Source organism: Cuculus canorus, chromosome 8, assembly GCF_017976375.1.
Source record: "Cuculus canorus isolate bCucCan1 chromosome 8, bCucCan1.pri, whole genome shotgun sequence".
Classification (NCBI taxonomy): Eukaryota; Metazoa; Chordata; class Aves; order Cuculiformes; family Cuculidae; genus Cuculus; species Cuculus canorus.
In genome coordinates, this window is record NC_071408.1 from 23,820,652 (window position 1) to 23,846,429 (window position 25,778).

The 25,778-nt window shown below is 38.4% G+C and overlaps 1 protein-coding gene across 6 annotated transcripts in view; it reads right to left on the reverse strand.

The window, feature by feature from the left end:
- Positions 1-281: 281 nt before the first annotated feature.
- The window catches only part of ELAVL4 (ELAV like RNA binding protein 4), an 81,338-nt gene continuing 55,841 nt past the window's right edge, over positions 282-25,778 (reverse strand). For 5 of the 6 annotated variants that reach the window (XM_054073476.1, XM_054073475.1, XM_054073477.1 and 2 more), the window contains exons 3-7: positions 20,409-20,512; positions 10,031-10,184; positions 9,414-9,639; positions 8,011-8,049; positions 283-3,699 (exon numbers count right to left, since the gene is read on the reverse strand). In XM_054073476.1, the coding sequence (XP_053929451.1) occupies positions 3,372-3,699; positions 8,011-8,049; positions 9,414-9,639; positions 10,031-10,184; positions 20,409-20,512 (851 nt within the window). In that variant the 3' untranslated portion in view covers positions 283-3,371. Of the gene's footprint in view, positions 3,700-8,010; positions 8,050-9,413; positions 9,640-10,030; positions 10,185-20,408; positions 20,513-25,778 lie in introns of all 6 variants that reach the window. The other variant, XM_009561912.2, reaches the window with a different exon arrangement.

Sequence of the window (25,778 nt, forward strand, 5' to 3'; positions counted from 1 at the left end):
TATGTTTCTTTCTTAAACTCCAAGTGAGTTTTTCTTAAAAAAACAGGCTGGTGCATGTTACACCATGTTGGAAAGTGTAGGTATATATGTACATCTGAAGTGTGTGCATGTACCCATACAGATAGATGGAAGGATTATGTATTTCAGAGCAAGCTGATTTAAGGATGAATTAAGCAAGCTGTAAATTTAAGAACAAACTCATTCTGTGGCCTGAAATTAATTACTATAACCAACATGGTAACTTAATCTCACAAAAACACGAGTTTATTAATAGGTGAAGGAGCTGAAGAACCACACAGTCCATCCAGCTCTCTGATATAGTTTTCCTAATCTGTTATGAAATTCAATGCTGCAGTTTTACAAGGTACATATTCTCATTTAGTGAATGTTACAGAACACAAACATGAAGTGAATATTTGTATTAATGGGATTCAAACAAGTCAACTGAAAGAAGTATCAACTCTAGTTATAACATGGTGAAAAGAATCAAATTTGGAATGTGATCATATATAACGTTGTACAGCAGATATGTACACTTTCATATCGCATGACATTCATAGCATATTCATAGAAAAGTCAACCTAAATGATGGTTTAAAAATTGTACTAACACCAAAATTTGCTTGCTACTTTTGTTAAGTGTTGATATTGACTGAGTTAATATTCTCATTGTGTAAAAATACTGTATATAGTAGAAATCCTTCAGTACCTCCTACATTCAAATAAATCAAGTTACAGTTACAGTTCAGTATTTGGTGTTCAACATCTTAAATTAAATGGCTGATTCTTTCTAAGCTTCAGAATGAAAAACAAAATGAATATGCTCAGTCTGGTTTGGATAGTACGTTTCTCACTTGAAGACCTTGCTTCTGAAGTCAGACTAACATCTACTTTGTTTGAGGTGTGGCTGGGATCACTAAAACATCTGAACACAGTTAAAAAGGTGGAAAGTCCATAGCCATTCTACACACTTTCATTTATTGTCTGGACAATTAAAGTACAAATAATTCAAACACAACAAGGTTATGAAAAAAACATTTACAATACTTTCCCTCAGAAATGATCTAAACTAGCAAGGTTAACATGAAGTCATTCATTATAACTAAAGTATACAACTGCCTGGTCCTAAGAAAGATTTTTTAAATTATTATTATTATTCAGATAGTAAAACACATCGTAGAGAAAAGATTCTGACATGCCTTCCCCACTAATGCTTAGCAAATGCATCAAAACTTTCCCAGCAAACTGCGCTCATTCATAGCAGATGATGTATAAAGGTTTCCCTGAACATTGAATGAGTGTTCCTTTAAACTAAAATCTAACATTGTTAAAGTAAAAAACTGATAAAATTATGATGCAGCCTTTGCTTTAGTTATTTGTCTACTACAAAAGTTTGCCTCTTCAGTGTGAAAAAACAATACTTAGTCTACATGCAGTTAGTGGGTATAGCATGGAAAAAATGCACAAAATAAGCACAAGTTATAAATAACCATAACGTTTTATTACCATTAAGACTAAACTTGTATTGAAAAGATTTTATATAACAAGACAAGAAAAGCAATAGCAAATTTAACTATCAACTAGATTATGCATAGCGAGTAACTGTTTCTAGTACTCAGGGAAGAGCATGACCCTTTTTTGTTTTAAATATATAACCGTACAAAGCACAAACATACTAAAATGATCAGTGCACTGGACATGGGAGAGCACCCCCTCAGTCATTTTGTTCCCTTAGCTCTGTTTTCCCCAATCTGAATTACATTAAAATAAAGACCCAGTTGTTTTCTTTTCTACTGTGCAGTAAGAAAAAATATTCACAACAAACATGACAATATATCAAACAATATTTCTACACAAGTTACCTTGATACCTCTGTCACTTAAGTATCATAAGAAAACATTTTAAGACATATACAAACAAAACTAGCAAAGTGTTACAACTTATAATAAATTAACCAAAAGAAAAAATAACTTTATATATATATATATTTATATTATATATACACATACACACACAACAAAATGACACAATAATATGCTTCTTCCCATAGTTTAAGTAAACAAATAAGTAGACTAGCCAAACTAGCTATATTTGATTTTGGCCATATGCATCACATCGGCAATTAAATAAATAAGTGTTTCAAGCAACATAAACAGTGTTCCAAATGTGCCAACACAGCCCAATTATATTAGCTTGGGCTATAAAGTGAATTTGAAAATTCTTAACAAATTTAAAGCAAATGTATTTTCTCTAAACACATTACATTTAACTATGATACTAAGATATGTAAATAATTTTGTAGCACCTACTGCTCAAACCAAGGAAGTTTTTGATCAAAAAATTAATTTTTTTTAACTTTTGTTCTGCTGATATCCCATACTGATGACTTAAAGAAAAACCGTCTTGCAACTCATCTCCTTGCTTTTGGGTTTTGACTGTGGGTAACTGCGTGCCTGGGAAGAACACTCTCCCGTACTGTATTTAATATTTTTATTACATGCTATGAAAAGATACGAAGATCATCTGTTTGTACCCCATCCTTCAAAAAACAATCTACTAATCCAGTTTAAAACACACATCTTGATCTCTAAAAAGTTACCAGTGCAGTATGAACATGACAAAGTTGTCAATTTCCCCTAAATTAGCCAGTCAAAATATTTTTTCTCAAATCCAGATTCTCTTGTAAAAATTCTTTATATTTTATAAAAATAGATTTTTCTTGAAACCCATTTTCAGCAAAGAGACCACCTCTTTGGCAACATTGTTAATGTTATTTAAATTGTTATGTCATCAGGTATCCCCCTTTTCCCCATTCCCTAACAGAAGACTGTTTAGTTCACATGATACAAAAGAAAAAAGGAAAAATAAAAAAAGTTGCAAAATTATGTTCTTTTTGCAATTTTTATTGTTCCTCTTAAATTTACGTGGGGGGTTTACCAATCTGATTCAATCAATGTTTTGAAAAAAAGAAAAGAAAACAAAAATTTTTCTTGCTTTTAATCCCATTAGTTTGTAAAAATTGTTTTTGTTTTATTTTTTCAAATGAGTGAATGGTCATCTTAAAAAGACCCACCTTCAAGGAAGGTAGTAAAACTAGCTGGCCGGGTAAAAATCCCTGCACATTGTTATCTATGTATATTATATTCAACAACGACAGCTATGAAAGAACATTCAATGCATCAAAGGTTTTTTTTTTTCTAAGCATTATAAAATCCTTTCCTGTTCCTCACAGGATATCCAATGTTTTAATACTTAGGCAACACTGGCTTATAAAGTCCATGGTTGAATATAAGCCTTGAAGAGTTTTTTTTGTTTTGTTTTGTTCGTATATATATTTATATATATATATTTTAGTAAGTAAGGATATGAAATTCAGGATTTGTGGGTTTTATTGGTTTTAAAGGAAACTTGCAATACTCTGTCTCCTAAACGGTATCCATTAAGGCTGGCAATTGCCATGGCAGCTTCGTCGTAGTTGGTCATGGTGACAAAGCCAAATCCCTTGCACTTGTTGGTGTTAAAATCACGGATCACCTTGACATTATTGACTGCTCCAAAGGGACCAAACAACTGCCACAGCACGCTCTCATCTGAGTCGGGAGACAAGTTGTAGACGAAGATGCACCATCCAGTCCCAGTGTGACCAGGAATATTCATTCCGACAAGGCTCGTCATACCATCAATTGTGATCGGAGAAAACCTACCAAGTAAAAAGAGGGGTCTATTCTAAATATATCTCTTGGCACAAGCTACACGGAACCAAGACTTTAAAATAATTAAGTCAATGTTAATGAAGGTTCTTGACTCTACATCCCTGGGAAATGACTACATAGCCACCCTTTGTCTCTTAACTTCTACTTAAGCAGAAGGGAACTGCACTAAATAAACTGAATAAATCTGGGCATAACTGCATCTCCCTTCAAGGATAAGCCCTATTTAGATTTATGAAGACCTAATAAAAGAAATGCTTAAGGACAATCTAAGTCAAAAAGGGCCTGCACATGCTGCTATGAACATCAGTTCATTCAAAAAGGCCTGTAGGGATTTGCCTCATACTCATCACTAAAAGAATAGTTTTGGGGCAATGGAGATCTAATGCTTTACTTTTTACTAGTTCACAGTAAAAAACCTCCAGACTTCAAAACTTAAAGCTTAATACAAACCACCATTGTTAGGATTCACCTATAACAATTGCCTCTTTAGCTGAAAATACTATTAGAGAAACATCTGTAAGTGGTAGATTTAATTCTCCTCCTAATGTAGTCTTTAATTAACGTGCACTGGGAAAAAAATCCAGATGTTGAAGTCCTAAAGCCGGCCACACGCGAAGGAAGATTTATGCACCAATTGTAGAGTTAGTAAACCAGTGCATAAATATAATTAATGAGCATGTCAACTAATACCTTCATATTGTGAGACTTCACATCCATGACAGGCTCCTAGGTTCTTCACAGTCAGCATAGAGACTCCTAGAAATCTAATATGGTAGCGTAATTCTCCTGCCCCACCGCCTTCTGGCACCTCTTTTCTTTACCTTAAGCATCTAAATTGGGAAGCTAAAAAGAGGTAGTGTGTTTACGAACACAGAACCATTACAGCATAGCATAGGCTGGGCAGGATTTATGGAGGTTATCTGATCAACCTCCTGTTTGAAGCCAGGCTAATTTCTTGAATTAGATATGCTGCTCATGACCTTCCACAGGAAAGTTTTGAAGATCTCCAGGGATGGGGACTACACTCCTGCAGCCCCTGCTCCAGGACTTCACCATCCTCACTGTGAATGATTTACCCTTATACTCAGTTGGATTTCCCCTGCTGCAGCCTGTTACTGTTGATTCTTGTCCTTTCATAGTTGACCTCCAAGAAGAGCTTGGCTTCCTCTTCTTTCTAATGCCTCTTGTAGGCAGCTGAGGACAACGGTCAGGAGCTAGGCTCTACATTTGCCTTTCCCAAATTCCACCACATTGCTTCAGCTTTTCAAGGTCTCCCCAGGGGCAGCCTTGGCCAATAGCATAGTGACTGCCCCTGCTCCCTCACCAATTTAGTGTCACCCATTAAAGCAAGGAGGGCACATCGCAGCCTGTGACTCAGGTTATTAATGAAGATGTTAAGCAGTATCAGCCCTCAGGATCAACACAATTTTCCTTTCATCAGCTTGAAAAAAAATGATGTGCTTTCTGAAGCTACACTTTGGGATAGGTCTTAAAATAAAAACTGCACAGAGGAAGTCTTAAAAATCCAGTTTCACATGTACCTCCAATATGAGTTGTAATAACAGAACTGAATAATTCCTCAGGATTTTCTGAGCAATGACTGAGGGAGTGGAGGGAGGGACTTGGTGTTGCTGAGTGAACTCTTGTACTTTTCAAAACATTTCTTGTTCGCACTATTTCCACACACTTAGCAATCTACACAATACTATAGTTATTTAACATGCACTGCATAAAAAAAACTAAACACTTGATGGTCGCTCACGATTCTGTTGACTCCTGATGGCACTTTATATGTATATTCAAGGAAAATGAAGATACCTGGAACATGCATCTTAAGCTGAGGAACATCACTGGGGTGGTAGCTAGACTATAAATGAGCAGTTCAAATGCTCACAGCATTGGAACTTCAGACAGAGATACAGTTTAAACTTCAGACAGTTTATTAAAAATACATGGCAATTTTCCAGCTGAACTTCACTTTTGCAAATCCTACTCATCTTTTCGCTGCTCTCCTGCATACTGAAACTAGTAACATTATCATAACTGTTCAGTACGGCTCTAACCCATGCTATGTCCTCAGCTGCTGAAAACAAAGACAGCTGGAGAAGGCCAATTTATACCGCTCCTTCCACCATATGTGGAATTGTAAATAAGGATGCTGGGACTGAGAGCTTGCACAAGCCAAAAGCTTCAAGTTCTCTTGAAATCTTGAAGATGGTACTTGAAGCCCGTTCCTGTCTAGTGCCAACTGAGCTAGTAATGTACATAAGCCAGCGAATGCTCCTTTTCCACAATTTTTAAATTTAACTTGAAGTACAACACTAATGCATACAGTACCCTGTAAGTGGTGTTATTATAAACTCCGTGCAATGCAGAACCGTGCAAGTCATGCAGTATGCTGTAATTTTACATTTTTAAGGAATGCTGCACTGAGGTAAAGGGTTAAAGTTTCATATGGTTCACCGGAGAGCGTCTTTCTCCCCTAAAACCTTTAGGAGCTATGCAGCTTCCAACTGTTCATGCACCACAAGCACAGGAGCTGCTGTAAATCAAAGAAACTGGTGCAAGCATATTGACACAAATACAAGATAACCTATTGCACGAGTAGCTTTGCTACTAGCAAGTGATCTGAAATCAGGGTCAATAAAACCTTTTTTCCACATCAGCACATCTCATTTTCCAACAGTACCACATAATTAACCATAGGGAAAGAATGAACTGAGCCTTAAATCCAGGAACACTATCACTATGGACGTTTGAGGCAGATTCAGAAATGATCATCAATACATTGTGACCCTATGCCTGTAAGTACAGGGTTTGCTAGTGCAAGTACCAGTATAGGATTTGCTGGGAGGCGACAGCTAATTTGAGATGCCTACAAATAACCTGAACTGATTTAAGACTAGCATTGCAGAAACTGTATATTACGAAAGCAGATGCAGAGCCTAAAAAGACAGGTAACTCTTCCCCTCTTTATGTCATAGGGAATCGGAATTCAAATCCTCACTAGTTCCAAGTAAGCCCTATTTGTCCTGCACCACACGCCTGTCCAGTTCCAAGAAATATCAAACATAGGGAAACTTCTGGAACAGATCCATCTCCTTTGGACACTGGCACATATCTAACAGATACTTGAGGCTGAGAGCTTTGCCATGTTTTTGGCAACATAAAGAAAAATGCCAGGGGAGAATGCAGGAGAAACGTTGTGTGATAAAATCAGGTGGTAAGTTCCCACTCAGCTATCACCACCACTACCAAGGATACTATGAATGTAACAAATGTACTAATGAACACTAGAAATAGTGCTTCTGGAAAGATACACCGCTTGTGTTCTGACTGCTACTTTTGTAAATAGTCTTAAGATCTGTGATTTGCATGATAGCTATCCTGGCAGTAGTTAAAACCATGTTACTTGTCCACTGCTAGCTAGTGTAAAGATACTTACCATACCATTTTACAGGGTGAGCTTTAAAAAAGCTCTAACAACTCTCAAATGTGGCAAGTAGACCATTTCAGAAAAGTGTTTTCTCATCTTAATTGTGAGGGAAGGCTGGACATCTTATGGTAACATCAGGAATAAGACTACACCTTTATTGTGCTGTAAGGGTCGCTTGCGCTGATGTGTGCCATTAGAAGAAACACTAACAACACATCAACTCACTTCAGCTATCAGATCAAACATTGAACACTCATTAAACAGCATAAACGTTTACAAATCAGCTGGGCTTTTACCACACATGCGTGCACATACACACGAACACAGAGCTATTTTAAACAAAAAAATCTCAAGCACTGAGAAAATGTCAAAGTATTAAACCTGTAACAAAAGAAACTTAGGGCTGATTAAGGTGCACACAGCTATAATTTCAAGTCAAACGAAGCTATATGTATTAGAAAGCAGGTCTTAACTGAGATTTAGTCAACAACAGTGTAATTCCAATTCTGCCTTAAGTTGTCCATTATCAGATAGCAGATTAGTCAAATTTTTAAGGTAATGACTCCAATTCTGGAAAAAGCACCATTTAGCAGGACTACTGCAATTTAAATGCGTGTAGCTGTTGCACCTAAACCATTTGAGAAGCCCACCTGTAAATAAAAAAAAAAGGACTGAAAACCCCACAGAATTTGTGTGTGTGGCCTTTAAAGTAACAAAACCAACTGAAGTCCAAACTTAAAAAGAATTTGACATGCTGGTGGAAGAAAAGGAATTAAAAAAAAGTTAGTGAATTAAAAAAAATAAATTGTAGCACCAATCTGTGCCAACACGGACATCTGGCAATCTGTGGAATTCTAATTACCTCTTTACGCCATAGGCCATATTAAGCAAATTGTCCAGCCTGAAAAGAGAAGGAGGGTCTTTGGGTTAATGTCTCACAGATGGCAAGATCGCTCAATGGAACTATTATTAATAGCGTTCCATTTTCAAAGAAGAAACGTTCAACAAGTTTCCCACACATCTAAGGAGCCTAACAACTCCCAGCCTAGTTTGTTAAGCCCGAGGTTGTGCTTAAATTTCCACCACAGCATTTGAAGTATTTTTTAACTTGTCTACAGTCTTAATTTCCAGGGTTTGGTTTAAAAAAATTCCATTTCTGATTTTTTTTTTAGACAATATTAGTATGAAATTTTTGCAAAAAATTTAACTGTTCAGCTTATATTTAGATTTAACTTAGAAATAAAAGGTTACAGTTCAAAATTGCTGGAACCTGAGAAATTCTTGATTCTAGTTGCTTGAACATAATATGTTCTCCCCACTATATTGCATATTTAGTCTTAATCCTCCATGATGTCAATTTAAATGACAACCAAATTTTGCAGAATATAAACATCTGCTTTCCATGGGAGCACAATAAAGTCCTTCTATCCATAGAATGATTCAGTGATAACCTCAATTGACACAGCTGCACGCCAATGACAGAAACAATTGTAAATTTAATGTATCTGATGACTGATTTTTTTTTAAATATCTTGAATTCATTAGCACTTATCACTGAAAAAGTAAAACTACTTCTGAATAATTCTAAAGCCAGCATGCAACTCAGTTATATGAACATCTCCAAGTATTCTTTTTGAAAGCAGACTTTATTTCAGTGCTAGGTTGCCTGAAAGTTATTATCCAAGTAAAGAGAACATCAGGTATTGCTAACTCTGGCTTATTAGATGGAAACAGAATATTCAGCGTCCAAAGCATTAGACATGCCTGAAAGTATCTAAAGTATCACACCAAAGACTCATACAAGGTCTCTTTATACTAAGAGCAGATCTCAGGCTAATAAATTTAATGATACTGCTGCTGACTAGAACAGACTCAGCTTTTTTCCTACAACCTATCCATTGTCATTAACATCAAAGTCTAAGCTGTATCAAAACTGTAATAATACAGCAGAAAATAAAAGCATTACCAAAAAAATGAGAAAGAACAGGATAGTCACTGTTTATTTGATTATCAGGGAAACTCTATTCTGTCTTCCCTTTTTCTATGAGCCTTCATGAGATATGATTGTACAGTACTTCAGCTGTCTTAGTAAATACAACATGACTACTGCTGTCAGCAGATTTTCCTCCTCATTCTCCAAGAAAGAATATTTAATTTTACAAAGAAAATCAGGTCAGCCTACGCAACTAAAGCATATTATCCTGCGCAGCACCTGCCCCACATTGTCGTCACTGATGGAACTTCAATTCTTTTTCAGGTAATTACCTGAATCTCTGAGCCTGGTGGTGAAGTGGTCCAGGGTAGCGTCTGTTGGGAGACTGATACAGCTGTGAAAGGAGTGCCTGGCTTGTTTTCTGGCTGGGGTTATTGGCAAACTTCACAGTAATTGGTTCTGTAGCACCACTAGGCTTCTGGCCATTTAGTCCCTTTATGGCTTCTTCTGCCTCTATTCTCTTATCAAAGCGGATAAATCCCACACCTCGAGAAACCCCTGGGAAGTGAAAAACATGTGAACTGATAAATACTTGTAGAAACAGCCTTATCTATGCAATGAACATAAACTGTTGGTTTTGACTTCATGGAACGCACGGCTTGCAAATTAAGGAAAGTCCTATAAAGAAAAATGAACATTCCAATCTTTATTCTCCAAAATCAGTCCCTACCATATTCAATGTAACTACTTGAAGCAAATAATATTCCGCATTTTGAGATTGTTTGGAAGCATAACTGCTACCTCTTTAACAAGCACTTAGGCTTGTAAAGGACTGGGTACTGCATTTTACAGTAAAAGCCACTGTCTTAAAACTCAACTACCATCAGGGGTTTACAATTTTGCCACTTCCAGAAAAACATGCACATATCAAGAAAAGTTTTCTTTTAACCTGTGACTTGATCAACCAGAATCCGTGAGGTGATGATGCGCCCATATTGTGAGAATAACTGCTCTAATTCTTTCTGGGTCATTGTTTTCGGAAGGCCGCTGACATACAAGTTTGCATCTCTGATTGATGCTGAACTTGGACGGGCATATGACACCTACGGGTTAAAAAAAAAAAGGTATTAGTAAGCTAAAGTCACACTTCGTGTTTTAAACAGATTATTCTGTTCTTTCACAAGCAATAACCCTTAAGTTCAGATATTATCTGTTCTGCAAAACCCAAACCAGGAAAGGACAGAAGAACAAAGGAAGAGCTACAGAAACCTTAAAAACAAATGCAAGGGTTCAAGTGCAGACATAAAATTACTATTGTTCAGAGGTAGATTAGTGCGCAAGCTCCTACATATAGCTTTGTAGATTTACCCCTATGGATTGTGGGCTCATGGATGACTGACGGCATCCAACATGTAATAATCTTAGCACATACATAGCACTCAAATTCTAGTATGTTTTATTCTCCATATCCACCCCCTCCAAACTGATATTTGCAGAGTGATCTTTTGTGCTTTTTGTGTTTTCATCCTGAGCTGGTAAGATCTGTTCTAGACTAACAGTAAAGTACCAGTGAAATTAGACTAAATGAACACCTGCTGGGGAACTATATACTGACACCCATTGTCCTAGCTACAATTTATCACAAGAAGTTCCCTTGCACTACAAGCCCAGAACCAAGCCATAAAATATTATGACCAAGCAAACAAGAAATTCTGAGGCACTGCATGTACGCTGTTGGAAAATTATTAACTCAAGTCTCATCTGCTTTTCTACCTATGAATCAGATTCATAATTATAATACATGAATAAAAAGTCTTCTGCACTTTTAAAAATAAAATATACATATAGAACACACACTTAAAAATATTTCCTGGATAAAGTTTAATGGCAAGTATTCTCTTCAGATCATGAATAATTACTTTGTAGCACATCTGAAATAGCATTGGATCCAAACCTGAATATTTTGCAGTTCACATTTAAATAAATCAAGTTGAACAGACTAGTACGTTCCTGCATTATGTCTTAAAATGTGTCTTGGAAGGAAATGTGGGAGGTTCCCATCACAAAAAATATATTCAGCAATTGTATTCCCCTCTTCCCAGGCCTTAGCCCAAACACAAATGATGTCAAACGGATGTCTTTATGTGTCAAAGAGCTGTCTTTATGTGCTCCACACCTAAAAATAGATGTTGACTCAACACAGAAAATGTGAATGACTAATGTTTGCTTCCACAATCTTCTCTGCATAATAGCAAACTCTAAAGATTCTAAATTTTAAGGGTTTTGGCAATTTCTTTATAACTTACATGTTTGTACATAACCTTTTAAATCTAACATTTACAGAGAAGACTAGAGAGAGGAGGTGGAAAAATTTAGGGAAAGAAATGCGAAAAAGAGGTTAGATAAAACATTTGCATCAACTGAGGCAAGCTCAGGCACAGCACAAAGCCACAAACAGGTGTAATGAGCAGAGAAACCTTCCAGTGCCAGAGACCAGTGCCAAAAGGGAAAAGGATATTGACAGAAACTACTTTGTGCCTCAGCAATTTAGGACCTCACAGCCCACGGGCTCCTATGGGGTGCAGCATTTAAGGCACTTAATCACTGATCCCAAGCACCTCTGATGCTCTAGGACCAGGACACACATGACACTGTTTGGCTTTTATGTAACAATCAAGCCATGTGCCACGGGGAAACCAGGGATAACTGCACTGCGCTTTCACCTACAGTTACCACACCGAAAAATCACTGGGTTCAGCCACACTTGGTTTGGTGGTTTCATGTCAGTGGCTTCTCATTTATACTCCACGTCAGGGCTTTTGGGAAAGCAGACTCTCTCCATTCTCTGCAGATGACTTACCTTGAGAGGTTACTGTAAGGGTTCAGACACCTACAGTTTAACCTACTTTAGGAATAACAATTTAAAAACCACTTAAGAACCTCTCCAGACTAGGGGTAGGGAGGACCTTACCTATTCCTCAAAACTGAGAGCTGCAAAATTAATAAAGAACATGGGAAAACAGCCAGGAGTTACTTTTGGGTTTTCTCACTCTGGCACATACATTAACCAAATGTCACATTATAGGAAATAGATGAAAATTATTGGGAAATGCAAAAAATCCTACTTCCCAGAACACCGAGTACCTGGTGCTTCTATATATAGAAAATGCCTTGCTCTTGTGGGCCATACAGGCACAGTGGAAGGAGAGGCTGCACACACTCACAAATCCATTTACACACAGCGCATGTGAACGCCTACTGCTGTTCAACTATAATTTTTATTTCCTCCTGTAATCAAACATTCAGGTTGCAGGGGAGTCTGGGCCAAAGAAAAAAAAGCTGCCAAAAGCAACTCAGCCACCTTTAATACCAAGGAGAAAAGGCTGCAAGCTAAATGAACTTAAGGCTAGTAATGTCAATTATTTATCTGCTTTTGAATCTTTTTCATCTTCCTGCTCAAGTCAGCCAATAACAAATCAGACTGTGCCATCCTGCTTTCAAGCTATCATTCAGTTAGCTCTGAGGATGGGATGTATTCCTGTGTATTAGCTATCAAAAAAAGAAAACACACACCTTGGTCCTCCAACCATCCAGAAGCTCCTTGCGCTGTGGAAGTTAAAATGAGAGTCAAAACCAGCTCCCATTTTATCACTAAAACTGCAAAGCGCTGTGCAAGGATGCTGCATTAATTCTTTATATTCACACTTGAAAATGATTATTTTTTTTTTTTTTGCTCATGGCAGTGTTAGTGCCCTATATTGAAACAGTATGTTGAGAACGAAAAGAATACGGAAATCCTAGTCACCACAAGAAATTCAAATAAACGAGCTGGAGAACGCCAAGCTACTGTTTGACCCAGGCATGTCACAGCATTAAAATGTTTGTCCATTTGTATGATGGCTGGAGGTCGAACAATCGTGTTGTATTTCGCTGCATAAAATCATTTAGGAGCTCTTCAGTCAAATTTGGAAGGAAGAAAATAAAATATTGTACAACTCATTTTACGGCTTATTGGCCTCTGATGTTAGTTTCTATAAATATATATACACTAACAGTGAAAAATATTTGCTAGGATATTTCTCTGACATTGAACATTAGTACGTGTAAGGACTTCTCTTGAATACAAATAGCCATCTCAAGTCTACACCACTGTCTCCAAACTATTTCAAAGTTGTAAGGCCCAGCATTTTGTATCTTGCATGGTAATGCGTGTTTCTTGGTCGGGAGAACAGAAAATATTGCCAAGTAATACCTACCCTACTGATTTTCCATTCATTTTCCCATATAGAAAACTTCCTGAAAAATTTCTAGCCTCGAGACTCTTCAGAACACAAACTGAAGTGGTCTAGTCTTTCCAAGTCAGAGCCCACAGAAAAGGCACCCAGAGGCATGAACGCATCCCATTTGTCTTAAGAGGCTAGGCATGTATCAGCAACCATCTAAACACTGACACTTAACCACTGCACTGCTGTTTGTTTTAAAAGATTCCTTCAGCTCAGACACTGATCCTGGGGCTCCTCAAACAAAGTCCATTTCTAGAAGCTTCCTCCCAAAATTATTTTTTGCGGAGCAAGTCAGAATAATTTTTCAACTCCTGCCTGCTCAGAAAAGGAACAGCATCATTTGCTGACAAGCAACGTAACAGCCCATGTCTTTCAAGAACACAACCTCTCCCAGGAGATGTATGTCTTGTACTGCATCTTGCATCTAGTGGTAGTCACCCAGGGAACATGAGACTAGTCAGGAGCTTTTAACTGGAAAGTTCTGCATGGCAGCACAGGTAGCCACAGGCCACCAAGCCATTCCACCAGGGATCCCTGCAATCCCTGGGACACTGCTCCACCCACAAGCAGATAAGCTGTAATTGGTATTGCGTCTACCTGATCAACATTCAAAAAATATTTCCTTAACATTCAAAAATAAACCGTTGTGACCTTCATAATTCTGACTGACTTTGCTTCCATCTCTTTGCATGACACGCTGGAGCTGTAGGATTTCTCACATGACTTTTGGGGTGAGTCACTTTTTTTATGCCTGAGGTCCAAATGTGTAAAGCAGAGACAACTCTTCCTTCACTTGCAATCTCTTATTCCATTGCTACACACTGCAAGTGCTTCAACATAACCTCTCAAAGAGCTTCACGTGTAAACAAGCACAATCTCACTTGTTTCACACGCATACAAAACCAGAAGTAAATTCTGCTTTACACCAGAGAATGCACTATGGTTAGAACAGTTGTTTCCCCACAGCCATTTTCAGGCCCTCATCCATGCCCTAATTTTGTGCAAAAGCACAGATTCAAGAAATCCTCCTGCGAGGGTTACATGCTTTCTCAAAACAATCACACAAAACCCCTCTGGTCCAGAAGCTGAAGACCAGAATCTGGAATATTTTCACATCTGATCTGGCCCTGCTTTGTCCTTTATTTCCAGTTCCTTGGCTGAAGGATAGAGAAGCCTGATGATGCACTTTACTGCTGAGCGATTCAATGCCATTTTACTGGGATTAATTATGATTGCAGGTAAGATACAACCGTCAGTCCCATCATTTCAGGAAAGACGTCCATAGATAACCTAGAAGCACTCCAGCGGTATCAAAAGCAAAGCTAAGAGAAACAATAGCTGAGGCTCTGTGGAATGAAAACAAATCACTGGCAAAACTGAAGCAGTTAAAAGAAATCTCAATTAAGAGAAGATAGACAAAACTAACAGATAAAGACTGTCTGCTGAAAGCAGGAGAGCCAAATTGAAGTCTTCAAATGCAGCACTCACAGGTCCTTTGAGCCACAGCATCACTACAAGCACAGAAGGGCGGAGGAGGATTTGTTAACAAGCACTACAAAGTCAAAAAGGTTATGCAGACAAATAAAGGCTCCTAAAAGAGCAAAAAAAGTAAACTTGGCTGAGGCTTTCCAGGTCTGTAGCATCTTTAACATTTCTGGACCCAAAATTTGTACCAGGGTGCAGGAGATGACCCCTCTTATGACTAAGGTACCACATAACAGAACAAGCCATCACTGTAATTTTAAAAGGAACTATAGAGTAACTACATCCCAAATCCGCAGCTAACAAATGCCTGTAATCTGAATTTTCAGGGAAGGGAAGGGGTACATGCTCTTTTATAACTCTACCCTCTACGAAGCTTTGTTGAAGTCCGGAGGGAAATTTAGCCAAATGCATCTGAAGGCTGCCGATGAGCCTGGAGAGCACATGCAGCACACAGTGTCCATATACGCAAACAGAACTCAACGCAACTGCGTACACGTAAAACTTAAATACAAATCCCTCTATGCCACAACCCAACATGCTCTGTGCCTTCCAGTATCTTCCACCCTGCCCTGTGAGGGAAAGGAGATGGGTGTTCAGAACACCTAAGTCCTCTCTGTGCCTTCCCCTTGTATTCCTTTTCCCCCACACCCCCTCACAAATCAGAGCATCCCCAGATCTCTCTGTACACCCTCCCCTTACTGCCTGGCCTTGAACAAATACCATTGCCTCACTGGGAGAAGCAGCTGCAGGTGGTAGCTGGGCAGCTAAGTGGCAGGTAGTCCCTGGGGAGGCTAAGGGACAACACAAGTGGAAAACACAAGATCTTCAGCAGAGTATTGCACCAAGGGCATCCAACATCAGAGCTCAGCTACCCTAACTATCAGCAAGCCAGCACTTCCTGGCTGCAACTCAGATTACTGGGTTTAACTCCCCTGTACCTCCCAAACTGGCTTGGGACAAGGTGCAGAAGATGTAGCTCTTCTCCCCACTGTTTACTGGCACATCCCCTCCTCCTCCCTGACTTGCACTTCCAATGCCGCCTCCACCACAAAGCACAACTGCAAGGCAATCTTTTTGACAAATGACTTTGCAGGACAGAAAAGTCCGTGGTTGCTATTATTTGGTTACCCTACAGTGACAGAATGATTTGTAGTTTTGCAGAGAATTACAAGAACTAACATGGACAGATTTAGAGCCCGAGTCTTATAGAAATACCTGGTATTTGAAAAAACAAAAATCCCAGATAAATAGCAAGATCTTTAAGCAGCAACGTTATTACTTTATTTCCAGAAAGCTTTCTCCCACAGCTGTATTTTAAGCTAGAATCACCCAGTCCTGCCGATCAAAACAAGACAGCATAACAGAAAAAACATTGTGAACTAACAATAAGAAGCATCAAAATAGCAGTACCTAGATTCCATGTTACTGATTCATTTAATAGAAAATTTAAATTAGAGAAAGCCTCTAGTTCTAGAGGAATGATCCTATCTGTTCGGTATTTTATTATCCGGTAGATCTGATCGATTTAAAAACTGGAAAGCATCAAGGGCTTAGAAAACACAGATTCCTTCTCCCCTTACTCAAGGGGGCTGCTCCAGCAGTGTCACAGCATGCTACCTGCTCCTGTGAGGGAATAAAGAAATCAACCTACTTATCAGGCAATAGAGAAAAGGAAGGAGAGGGGGACACAAGAGTGCGCTTCAGGGGGTCACTTGCTCTTTTTAGATTTCAAACTTCCATTCAAAACCGTGTTCTGCCCTTGTTCCAACACCCCCCAACATGAAGCCAGGTCACCTGAATCCCTGTGTAAATTACAAAATGCTTCCTTCGCGTCCTTTCAGAGGCTGTCCTTTTTTCAGGGCACAGTTTAAACAATCTGTACCCTACACATCACACATCTTATTTTCCTTCTGATATTTGATGCAACTGAATTGCCAGGCAATCTTCCACAGCAGCAGTGACCTTTCATATGCTTTTATGGATGGGCAAATTTAATTTCTAAAAATAGATTCAATTTCTGGAATATATATTTATTTCAACACAAGCTGTATCCTCCTTCATCCTAAGCCGTTTTGTAGAATTATGTCAAGCTTTAGCTGTAAAAATGAAGTGAGGCCCTTCTCCCTTACAAGATGCTACTGCTGCTACAAAATTGCGTAAATAAAATTTGAACTACGATCATCTGAGGAGGAACATAACACATATAACCTATCACCTCCAAATAACACTTCCTTCAATGCTTTCCCCAAGCAGATATTCTGTAAATAGTCACCTCTCGACTTTGACTTGAAAGGGCATCATTGACTTAAATAAAATGCACGTAAATATTTTAGCTGGTACAGTGAAAAAGGATTATTTATTGTAACAGTGAAATAATACAAAGACTATTTCTTCAGTTATTTTAGTCTGCACATCAGAGAGCAGACTGCCTAGCTGTTTTGCTGATCCTGCTATAAAATCAGTTCCTCCTGTGATTGCATGGCTGTTTTGCAAGGCATCAGAAGAGAACATTAAGCTGTCACAGAAATTTTAGAGAAGTGAGAAGGACAGGATTTGGGGACACACGCAGAAAATATTTTTTTTTCAACAAGAATTAAGCCTTGTGGGGTCAAAAAATGAGGGCAAATATGACCCCCCAGAGCTAGCTTGCGTTCAGTCTAGGTGCAAGAGACAGCACAGCCCACAACTATTTGAGCAAGGAGACAGGTTACAATCAGCAGGACCAAGGTGACCGTAGGAAGCAGAAGTAATTTGCCACTATAACAGGGCTTTCACAGATTATTCATCTCAACTTTCCATCAAAACAGCTCCCAAACAAAAGGTAGCCAGAAAAATGCTACCTGCCAAGCTGCAGCTACCCATCTTACACGAGCAGAAGCCAGGGTTCAGTTCATACATTAAAAAGACATTACAGATTCATTCTGCGGCGTGAAAAACCAACCACACAAGAAAACAGGATAAAGTAACCCTCAGTACTTTTCCAGCCTAATGTTATTCTACTATTTAAATTACATATTTTTTAGCCTACCAAACTATATGCCACCAAGTCCTTTCCTATATACTTTCAAACAGGCTTTTTTTTTAGTGCATCAAAAGAGCATTTGTGGTAAATGTAAAGAGCATCTAGCTACACTAAAGCAATCTCCTATGATAGTTTAATATAGTAGTTTATGAATTTGAATTCTTCAACCTTGTAATGAATCGCAGTGAGATGCTGAACAGGGTGGGGGCAACAGGCAAGCTAGGAGACTTCAGCATATCACCGAATACAATTGCTTGCCACTTTATAACCGTCTGGAAACCAGGGATGGCTCCAGCACCAATACGCACTTTGCTTAAACACTGGGGAACCTCTATCCCCATCACAGTCTTGGGGATGCAGACCTAATTTAAGATCTCTAAGAGCAAAACAATAAAAAACCCCAAGGGGGTAAGGTGAAGTACTTGCATGTGCTTCTGCAATTAATTGGGTTGGAAAGTACAAACTAGATGCCCATTGTTTCCAAAGTTTGGATATTTGAATAGAACACTCCTTTAGGTTAGTTTTAGCCAACTGAGTAAATATATACTTGAAAACAATTAAAAAAGTCTGTGTAACTCCCCAGTCACCAAAGAAATTATGCAGCTCCAGTGCATGTGGGTCAGGGTCACTCTTTGCTTATTATTAAATTTTAAACAACTTTCAAGAGCCCAACAAAATGTCATGCATTCTATAAAAGTTTACTAGCTATTAATATGCATAAACCCCCAAAGTTAATAAAACAGTTCAATTAATAGAATTTACACTGAAGTAAAAAAAATAAAGAAAATTCTGCAAAGATTTTAGCATGGGAGGTTCCTGGACAACAAAAAATTTACTATGCATGATAAAAAGGAAGACATAATGGTTTAATTTTGCACATGAGAAGTGTAAAGTAATAATTGGTGCAAGTAAGAGCTTTTGAAGGCCTTTTTGCAACTAATATGTTTCCTGTAACCTCAGAAAATTAAGAATACAACAGCATTTCTCTGGCTCACAAAATCGGAAGCAAAGCAACATCGTACTCGAGTACTTAGCTCAAGAAACGTAGCACGTTTGCTAACACTGAATAATGTTCAAAATGTAAAAATGCTACATTAAAAATTTATCTAGATTTTCCAAGCTCTGAGTTTTTAATAAGGAATCCCAGAGACAGGTTAGTACTTGGAAAATACTATATTTCTTCCTGATAATGTGCCTTTAAAAGCCATTTGGAGAGCAACTTACTGCTCAACTTTTTACTGTAAGTGGAAACTGCTGAGTCCAAGCATGTATTTCCACCTGCAGCAGTAGATAAGACAGTAGATTTTGCTGTTTTGCCTTAAATACTCCTACAAGATTTTCTATTTAACTAAAAAAAAAACCCATGATGTGAGCATTTCGCTACATGTCCCACATACATATCTATGGGGTGGAAGTGAGTTGGTCTAAGAGAGGTTTGGAAGCAGCTACTCCTCTACTTTCATAACCCTCAGCTCAGGACAGTTCTGCTGTTCACTAATCAAATAAGACCAAGTGAAAATTTGCTTTAAACACTAAGACACATGGGAATTTGAGTATTTTTGCTTTAGGCAAAAGAATTTTGTCCAAATCAAAACCTTTAGTGAGAAAGGCTAAGTGTAACTACAGTACTGACCAGACTATTTTTTTTGCAAGATATGAAATGACTGACTTTTGCACTAATATTTTGACAGGCAAAAATTCTATTTTTCTATTATTTAACACTTTTGGCTTTGAAATACAAATTAAATAGAGAAGAAGAATGAAGAGAATTGGACAAATCAAAAGCCAACATTCAAATACAATCAAACCAGTTTCAGATACACTGTTTGTTCTTCAATTTGTTGATTCACATTTCTTAAGCTGTATTATTTCTCAGAATTCAGGATGCGGAAATCTTCCACAGGCTGTTTCAAAAAAAGCTTTATCAGCCATGCAGCAAAACACATGACAGCGTAGAAACTTGCTTTTCTTGTGAGACCACTAAAGAAGGTCGTTGAATAACTAATGGTCTATTACAACAATGAAATGAGAGACTTCACTGGGATCACTAATCCCTCCAGCTTTTAAAAGAATAAATCAAACTAAGGATGTGGAAACTGATAAAAAAATGTTTGTTTTGAGAATGACATGCTCTAACTTGAGAAACACTTGCAACACCTGATAATGACACGAGTGTCACTAAGAGCTACACATCAAGGTATTTCCCAGTAAAACACAAGAAAATGTATAACTTATGAACACGCTGTCATGTACCTCCTCTGTTTATGGATAACACTATCATTATGGCTGTTTTATTCTACATTTAAGCCTCACCACAATGCTTTAAGGAGCTTCCTGTTACTTCCCCCCTCTAACAATAGCAGCAATTTCAGAGAAGAAAAATATCTTCTGCCCATCCTACCATTGTTTCAAGGAGGAGCCCATTAGCTGAGTGCCCCTTACAATGGAAATTAAAACAGTGATGAAATTGCCAAAAAACATTTCAACTGCTTTCTCCACTTCCTAAAGAGAGCAAGAGGCACTTTCTGTTGTCTTACCTTTATGGTTTTGGTCTGGAGTCTGAGTCCATTTAAAGTGTTAATGGCTTTCTCTGCATCCTTTGGATCAATATAGTTAACGAATCCATACCCTAAACTCTGCCCTGTTGAAACACAAGAAAAGAAAAAAGGACTTAGTATTTTAAGTGCAGTCACAGCTTCCGAGAATGGAAACATAATTTTCTTACACTGTTCATTTAATCCCTGCTTTCTCCTATGGTCTCTATGTGGTTTTTCATTTCATTATCTCCTTAATACAGTGGAAGTAAACAAAAAAAAAAATTTCAAATCACTGCTCTGGAGATCCTACTTAAAGAAATAAAAACAAGCAACCCCCAAACCCTGCCTTCCCCAAGAGGAAAACCTGGGCTTTAACCCAAAAGCAGCCATGAGGCTTGACAGGAGCAGAATCATGTAACAGCACTGCACTGAGTTTTTAATAAATGTAACTGACCGACCTGCCAGAGTAGGAGGCTACCACTTAAAAATGATAAAAAGTATACATGCAATTTTGCTACTGTTTATAAAGAACTTTAGAAGTGTTTTAAATGCAAAAATTAGGAATCCCTGTTTTAACACTAACCTTGAAGCAGCTGACTGAGAAAGAGAACAACCTTTACATCTCATTTTATTGCTCAGTGAGCAGCCAGTAAATAGGAAGAGAAAGGACAGATCAAATTGCAGTAGGATGAGACCACATTAAAGCTTCCCTCTGTGTATTAGAGCTGACAGCTAAAACCAAAACAGTACAACTGCTGCTGTGCACGGGATGGCAGGAGCCCACTTTAGCAGCCAAAATATTTTTAACAGCTTCTGTTTTACTAGCAAGATCTGTGTTTATGTTTGCAGTAGAAAGAGGAGACCTGCTTATTAGCTGGGATAAGCAACAGAGCTGGAGAGGCCATGGTGTTCGCACTACGGATACTCATTCACACAGTGCAAGGACAGAACCGTGGGTCTGCAACGGGCCACGAGAACCAGTACCCAAGAGCTACCTTTTCCTGATTCCCAAATACCAAACTTTGCAGCATCAATGCTATTAATGCAATGTGATAGACAGCCACTTCCAGATCTCTTCCTCCACAGGCCTCCTACTAAAATTATTTTGCACATTTGGAAAAAACTGCAATTCTTACTTTAAGGCATATAGACTTAAAACATCCACAGACAATCAACTTCCAAGATTAAGTGAGCCCAAACAGTCAGGGAAGCAGCCCCACATTTCAGCCAAGCTCCCTCTCATACACCCTTTCAGTGTATCTGGAGAACAGCAAGTGAAAAGAAAACCTGCCTCTGGGTGGTGACGTGGAGGGGATCCAAGTGTTCCTGCTCGGGGGCAGTGAGAAAAGAGTCATGTGAAAATCGCTCCCAAAGAGAAGGACGGCATTTGTGAAAGTTTTGTCTGCAGGAACAGCAAACAGGCAGCCCAGCTACTGCTCACCAGGAGCAAGTGGAGGTTGGGAAAGCAGCTGCACACCAAGTGCCTTGATGTACCCTGGAGGCACGGATCCTGCCTCCCAAGCACAAAGCTTTGTTTCTTTGTCTCCTGGACTACAAAAAAGCATCTGTGTGTTTCTCAGTCAGACACCAAAAACACAGCATTTGCTGTAACACAAATACAGGGAGCGCTTCTGTCTCACAAAATCAGATCAAAGCACTAGAAGCTGCTATGTGATGGAAGACCTTAAAAATCCACGGAAACACTGCAGTTCACGCCTAAAATGCCCTCATGCAGACCTAAGGATAAGAAAGGGCTGTTTTAAACTACAATATATCCAGGGAGCAACCCCATCCAATCAATTTAACTTCAGAAAAAAACCCATAAAAACATACTCAGTCTTCCTGGAGAGTTGAATTAACTTGAAAAAAATCTTCTTACCCAAGGTATGTGAGATATTAACCCAGAAGGAGCTGAAGTCTGAGCAAGAAGCCTGGAGCAGAAATATTGTGAAGATCTCTTCCATGCCGTACCTTCCTTTTCTTGTCTACCTGATATATTTCACACAGCCCCAACCCCTGTGCAACTGGATCCTTAATACATTTAATCCTAAACCATCCTAGGCAAAAGGAAACCATTCTCTGGTACATTAACTTTTTTTGAGGAGGAACGAAAATGCAAGGATCGGGGCTTGGAGTTTGTGTCACTGCTGTTCCCGTTACCATCTACTCGCCTTCTGAGGAAGAGATAAAAAGTAGTCACTGGCCCAGAGCCTGCGATTTATGTCATCTGTCCGAATATGAGCTTCCATCTCCAGCCACTGTTATTCTCAAGGTACACAGACTGACCAACCTCAACAACACAAGGATTGTTAATAACTTCATGGGAACATTCTCACTTCTGCAAGGAAGAGACTGTGGATTGGTTGACTGTGGACAGTCAACACGTGCTGTAGGGGAATGGAAGTAACAGAAATACAAGAGAACAACATGGGAATTTCACAGGCCATTCACTCCTTCCAGACCATTCACTTCTTTCCTTGGAGCTATTTAGTAACACTTAAGTTATTCAGATATCATTGTCTCCGATTCTCATTATCGACAGAAAACATTAAAAATATTTTCTGCAAGGTGAAGGACGAGGAGTACCAACGTGAACAAAGCTGTCTGCACACAACCTACAGAACCTGGCGTAAGAAAAGTTACACCGTCAAAATTTTGCTTAGAATAACAGGTACACAGAAACATGATTTCTTTTGTTAGTATATATTCTTGAACATGAGTTTTATAAAACCTGTAATAGAGTTTGAGGCCTGTTACTCTTCAGCTATTGATTGTGAGTTGATATCAAGAATATTAATTGCGATATTGGCTGGACTGTATTCTCACAAAAAGCTAGGGTGGGTCTACTCGGCATAATGAGCAACAACTTATTCAAAAACCGCCATATTTTATCTTAAAAAAAACCCCTTCAAACCACAAGCCCTTTTCAGCTTACTGAAATCTTGATGCAGTTCTCTCAGTGAGCTAATTCCTGTTGCTGCTTTCTGCCATTTGCTTTGTTTTGTACCACTGAAAGTAAAGCAAGAAAAATCTTTAAGAGCTCGCCACTTCAGAGGTACACTTCAATTAGTGTATTCTGTATTTCCAAGCACCTGCCATAAACACCATCGTTTAACGAGGACAACCTCCCATCTCACAACACTCAAAGAAAATAAACCCCCAAAAAATAATTTGTGAAAAGCTTAACAACTGCTGCCAAGTATCATAAACTTTTAGTGCACTAAGCATTTACAACTAAGAAACCAAGAAAATTTATATATCCAGCTAAAAATATTATTTTCAAATTACTCTCAAGAGCAATACACCTTATATTAGACAGAACAGATTCTAAACATGAAAGAAATTGTTACCAGTACAGAAAGAGAAGGATTTGTTCCAGAATATGGTGAAGCAGCATGAACTTTCCAGTTTTTTTTCATCACGTACTCTTATTGCATGTACTCAAAAAGGGTAACATTTCTTTGGACGCAATCTGGCAGCATGAAGCAAGCAGCTGGACCTCTCAGTGGGATGCCACACAGGCACTGAAGTTCATTCCCATGCTACACTTCCCAGGAACAGCACCGTAAATAGTAAATATTTTCTGCGATTTGGAATCCAATAGTTCATCGCACACTGCGATTCAGCAGGGCAGGCAAGAGATATTTTGAGACGATCCAGAACACCACCTTGTTATGTCACTATTACTACTGCTCTTTCTAAATATTTTATCTAGCTTGCAGAAAACATGTAGTAGTTCTCCTATGATCCAATGAAGAATAGGTCTAAGTGAGTGACAGCACAGTTAAAAATGGATCAAGGACTTGACAGTCTTTAAAAAACACATGCATAGCCAAGCCCAAGCTGGTAATGTAAGCATTTCACATTTTAGAAGGCTCCATTTCACAGAGCTGAAAAGTCACCATGACGAAAACAAACTATTAGAAAGAATATGGGAAGATCAATATATCCTGCTTATAACATTTATACATACATCCCTAACCCTGCAACTATGAAAAAGGCACTGTCAGTAAAAGACCTGTACCTGCTTTTACTTCCTTTGTAAGCCAGTCTATTTAGGCCAATCCCATATTCAAATTAAGAGATAAAGGGAAAACAGACAGAAATCAATGTAAGTCATAACAGAAATGGTAGAAAGCAAATAAAAAACCCAGAAAAAATTCTCTGGCTAGGAAAGGTCAGAATAACAAGGGTTTTTTATAGATTACAAACACTTCCCCCACCACCACCTTCACACTCACGCTGACTCATCAGCATATAATAGTAACAGTAAAGAAAAACTGATGTTATGTACATAACGAAAACAATTTCGTTATGTACACCTGAGGAAGCTATATGAAGTACTAACTAGCAACTCACGTAGATGTTAAACAGCAGCTCCTAAAATTAAACAAGTTTAAATGAGATTATCTCTATTACTTGCTCAGAACAGACACCAAAAAAAGGGGGCAAATGGCTCCCTCTCCATTTTCACCGATTCTTACAGCACTGAAGAGATTCCAGGACCTGCGAAGAAAGATCAATTTTGCAGTAAAATTCAAAAAGGGAACACCGGATGACCCAGGAAATTACAGGTCTGTCAGTTCTAATGCTGAGCAAGGCCAAATTACAGAATATTCAATACTGGACTCTAATAATAAAGAATTAGAGAGGGGTAATAAAATCAATGTCAATCAAATTAGGCTTATGGAAAATAGATTCTGTCAAACTAAACTGACATCCTTCTTGATGAGATTACAAGTTTGACTTACAAAATTTAAGAATGTCGATTTAATAGCATTGATATACTTGGTCTTCTATAAAGCACTTCATTTGGTACTGCTTATTAATTGACTAAAACAAAATTAACATGGCACACACTAAATGGATTAAAAAATAATCAACCAACAGATCTCTAACTGGGAATCGTGAATAGGAAATTACTACTAAAACGAAGTTTTCCTATAGGCCTCCCAGGAAACGGATCTCCACTCTAAACTGTTGGAAAAGACTAAACTCCTTGCTAAGATCATCGACTGCAGAAAGACTGGATGAGAGGATAAGAACAAAAAGGACAGAGTAAAGGTACAATACAATTTAAGCTCCTCAGTAAACTACAACATGTAAATTTAGTTAGCGCAAACCCAAGATAACAACCCAACAACGATGACAATTTCCAAAAGTGAAACAGAGGACTCTGATACAGGGTGACAGATCAACCACATCAAGCCTGCAGTGCTGCCAAGAGGGTTAAAATGATGCTTTGTGGCATAAAAGCTACACGCTTAAGAAAGGAAATAAAAATATGCCATTTATCTGGCTGCATGCTTCACTGCCAAAATACTGTTCTCAACCCTGGTGTACATGCTGTAAGAAAGATACCAATGCCTT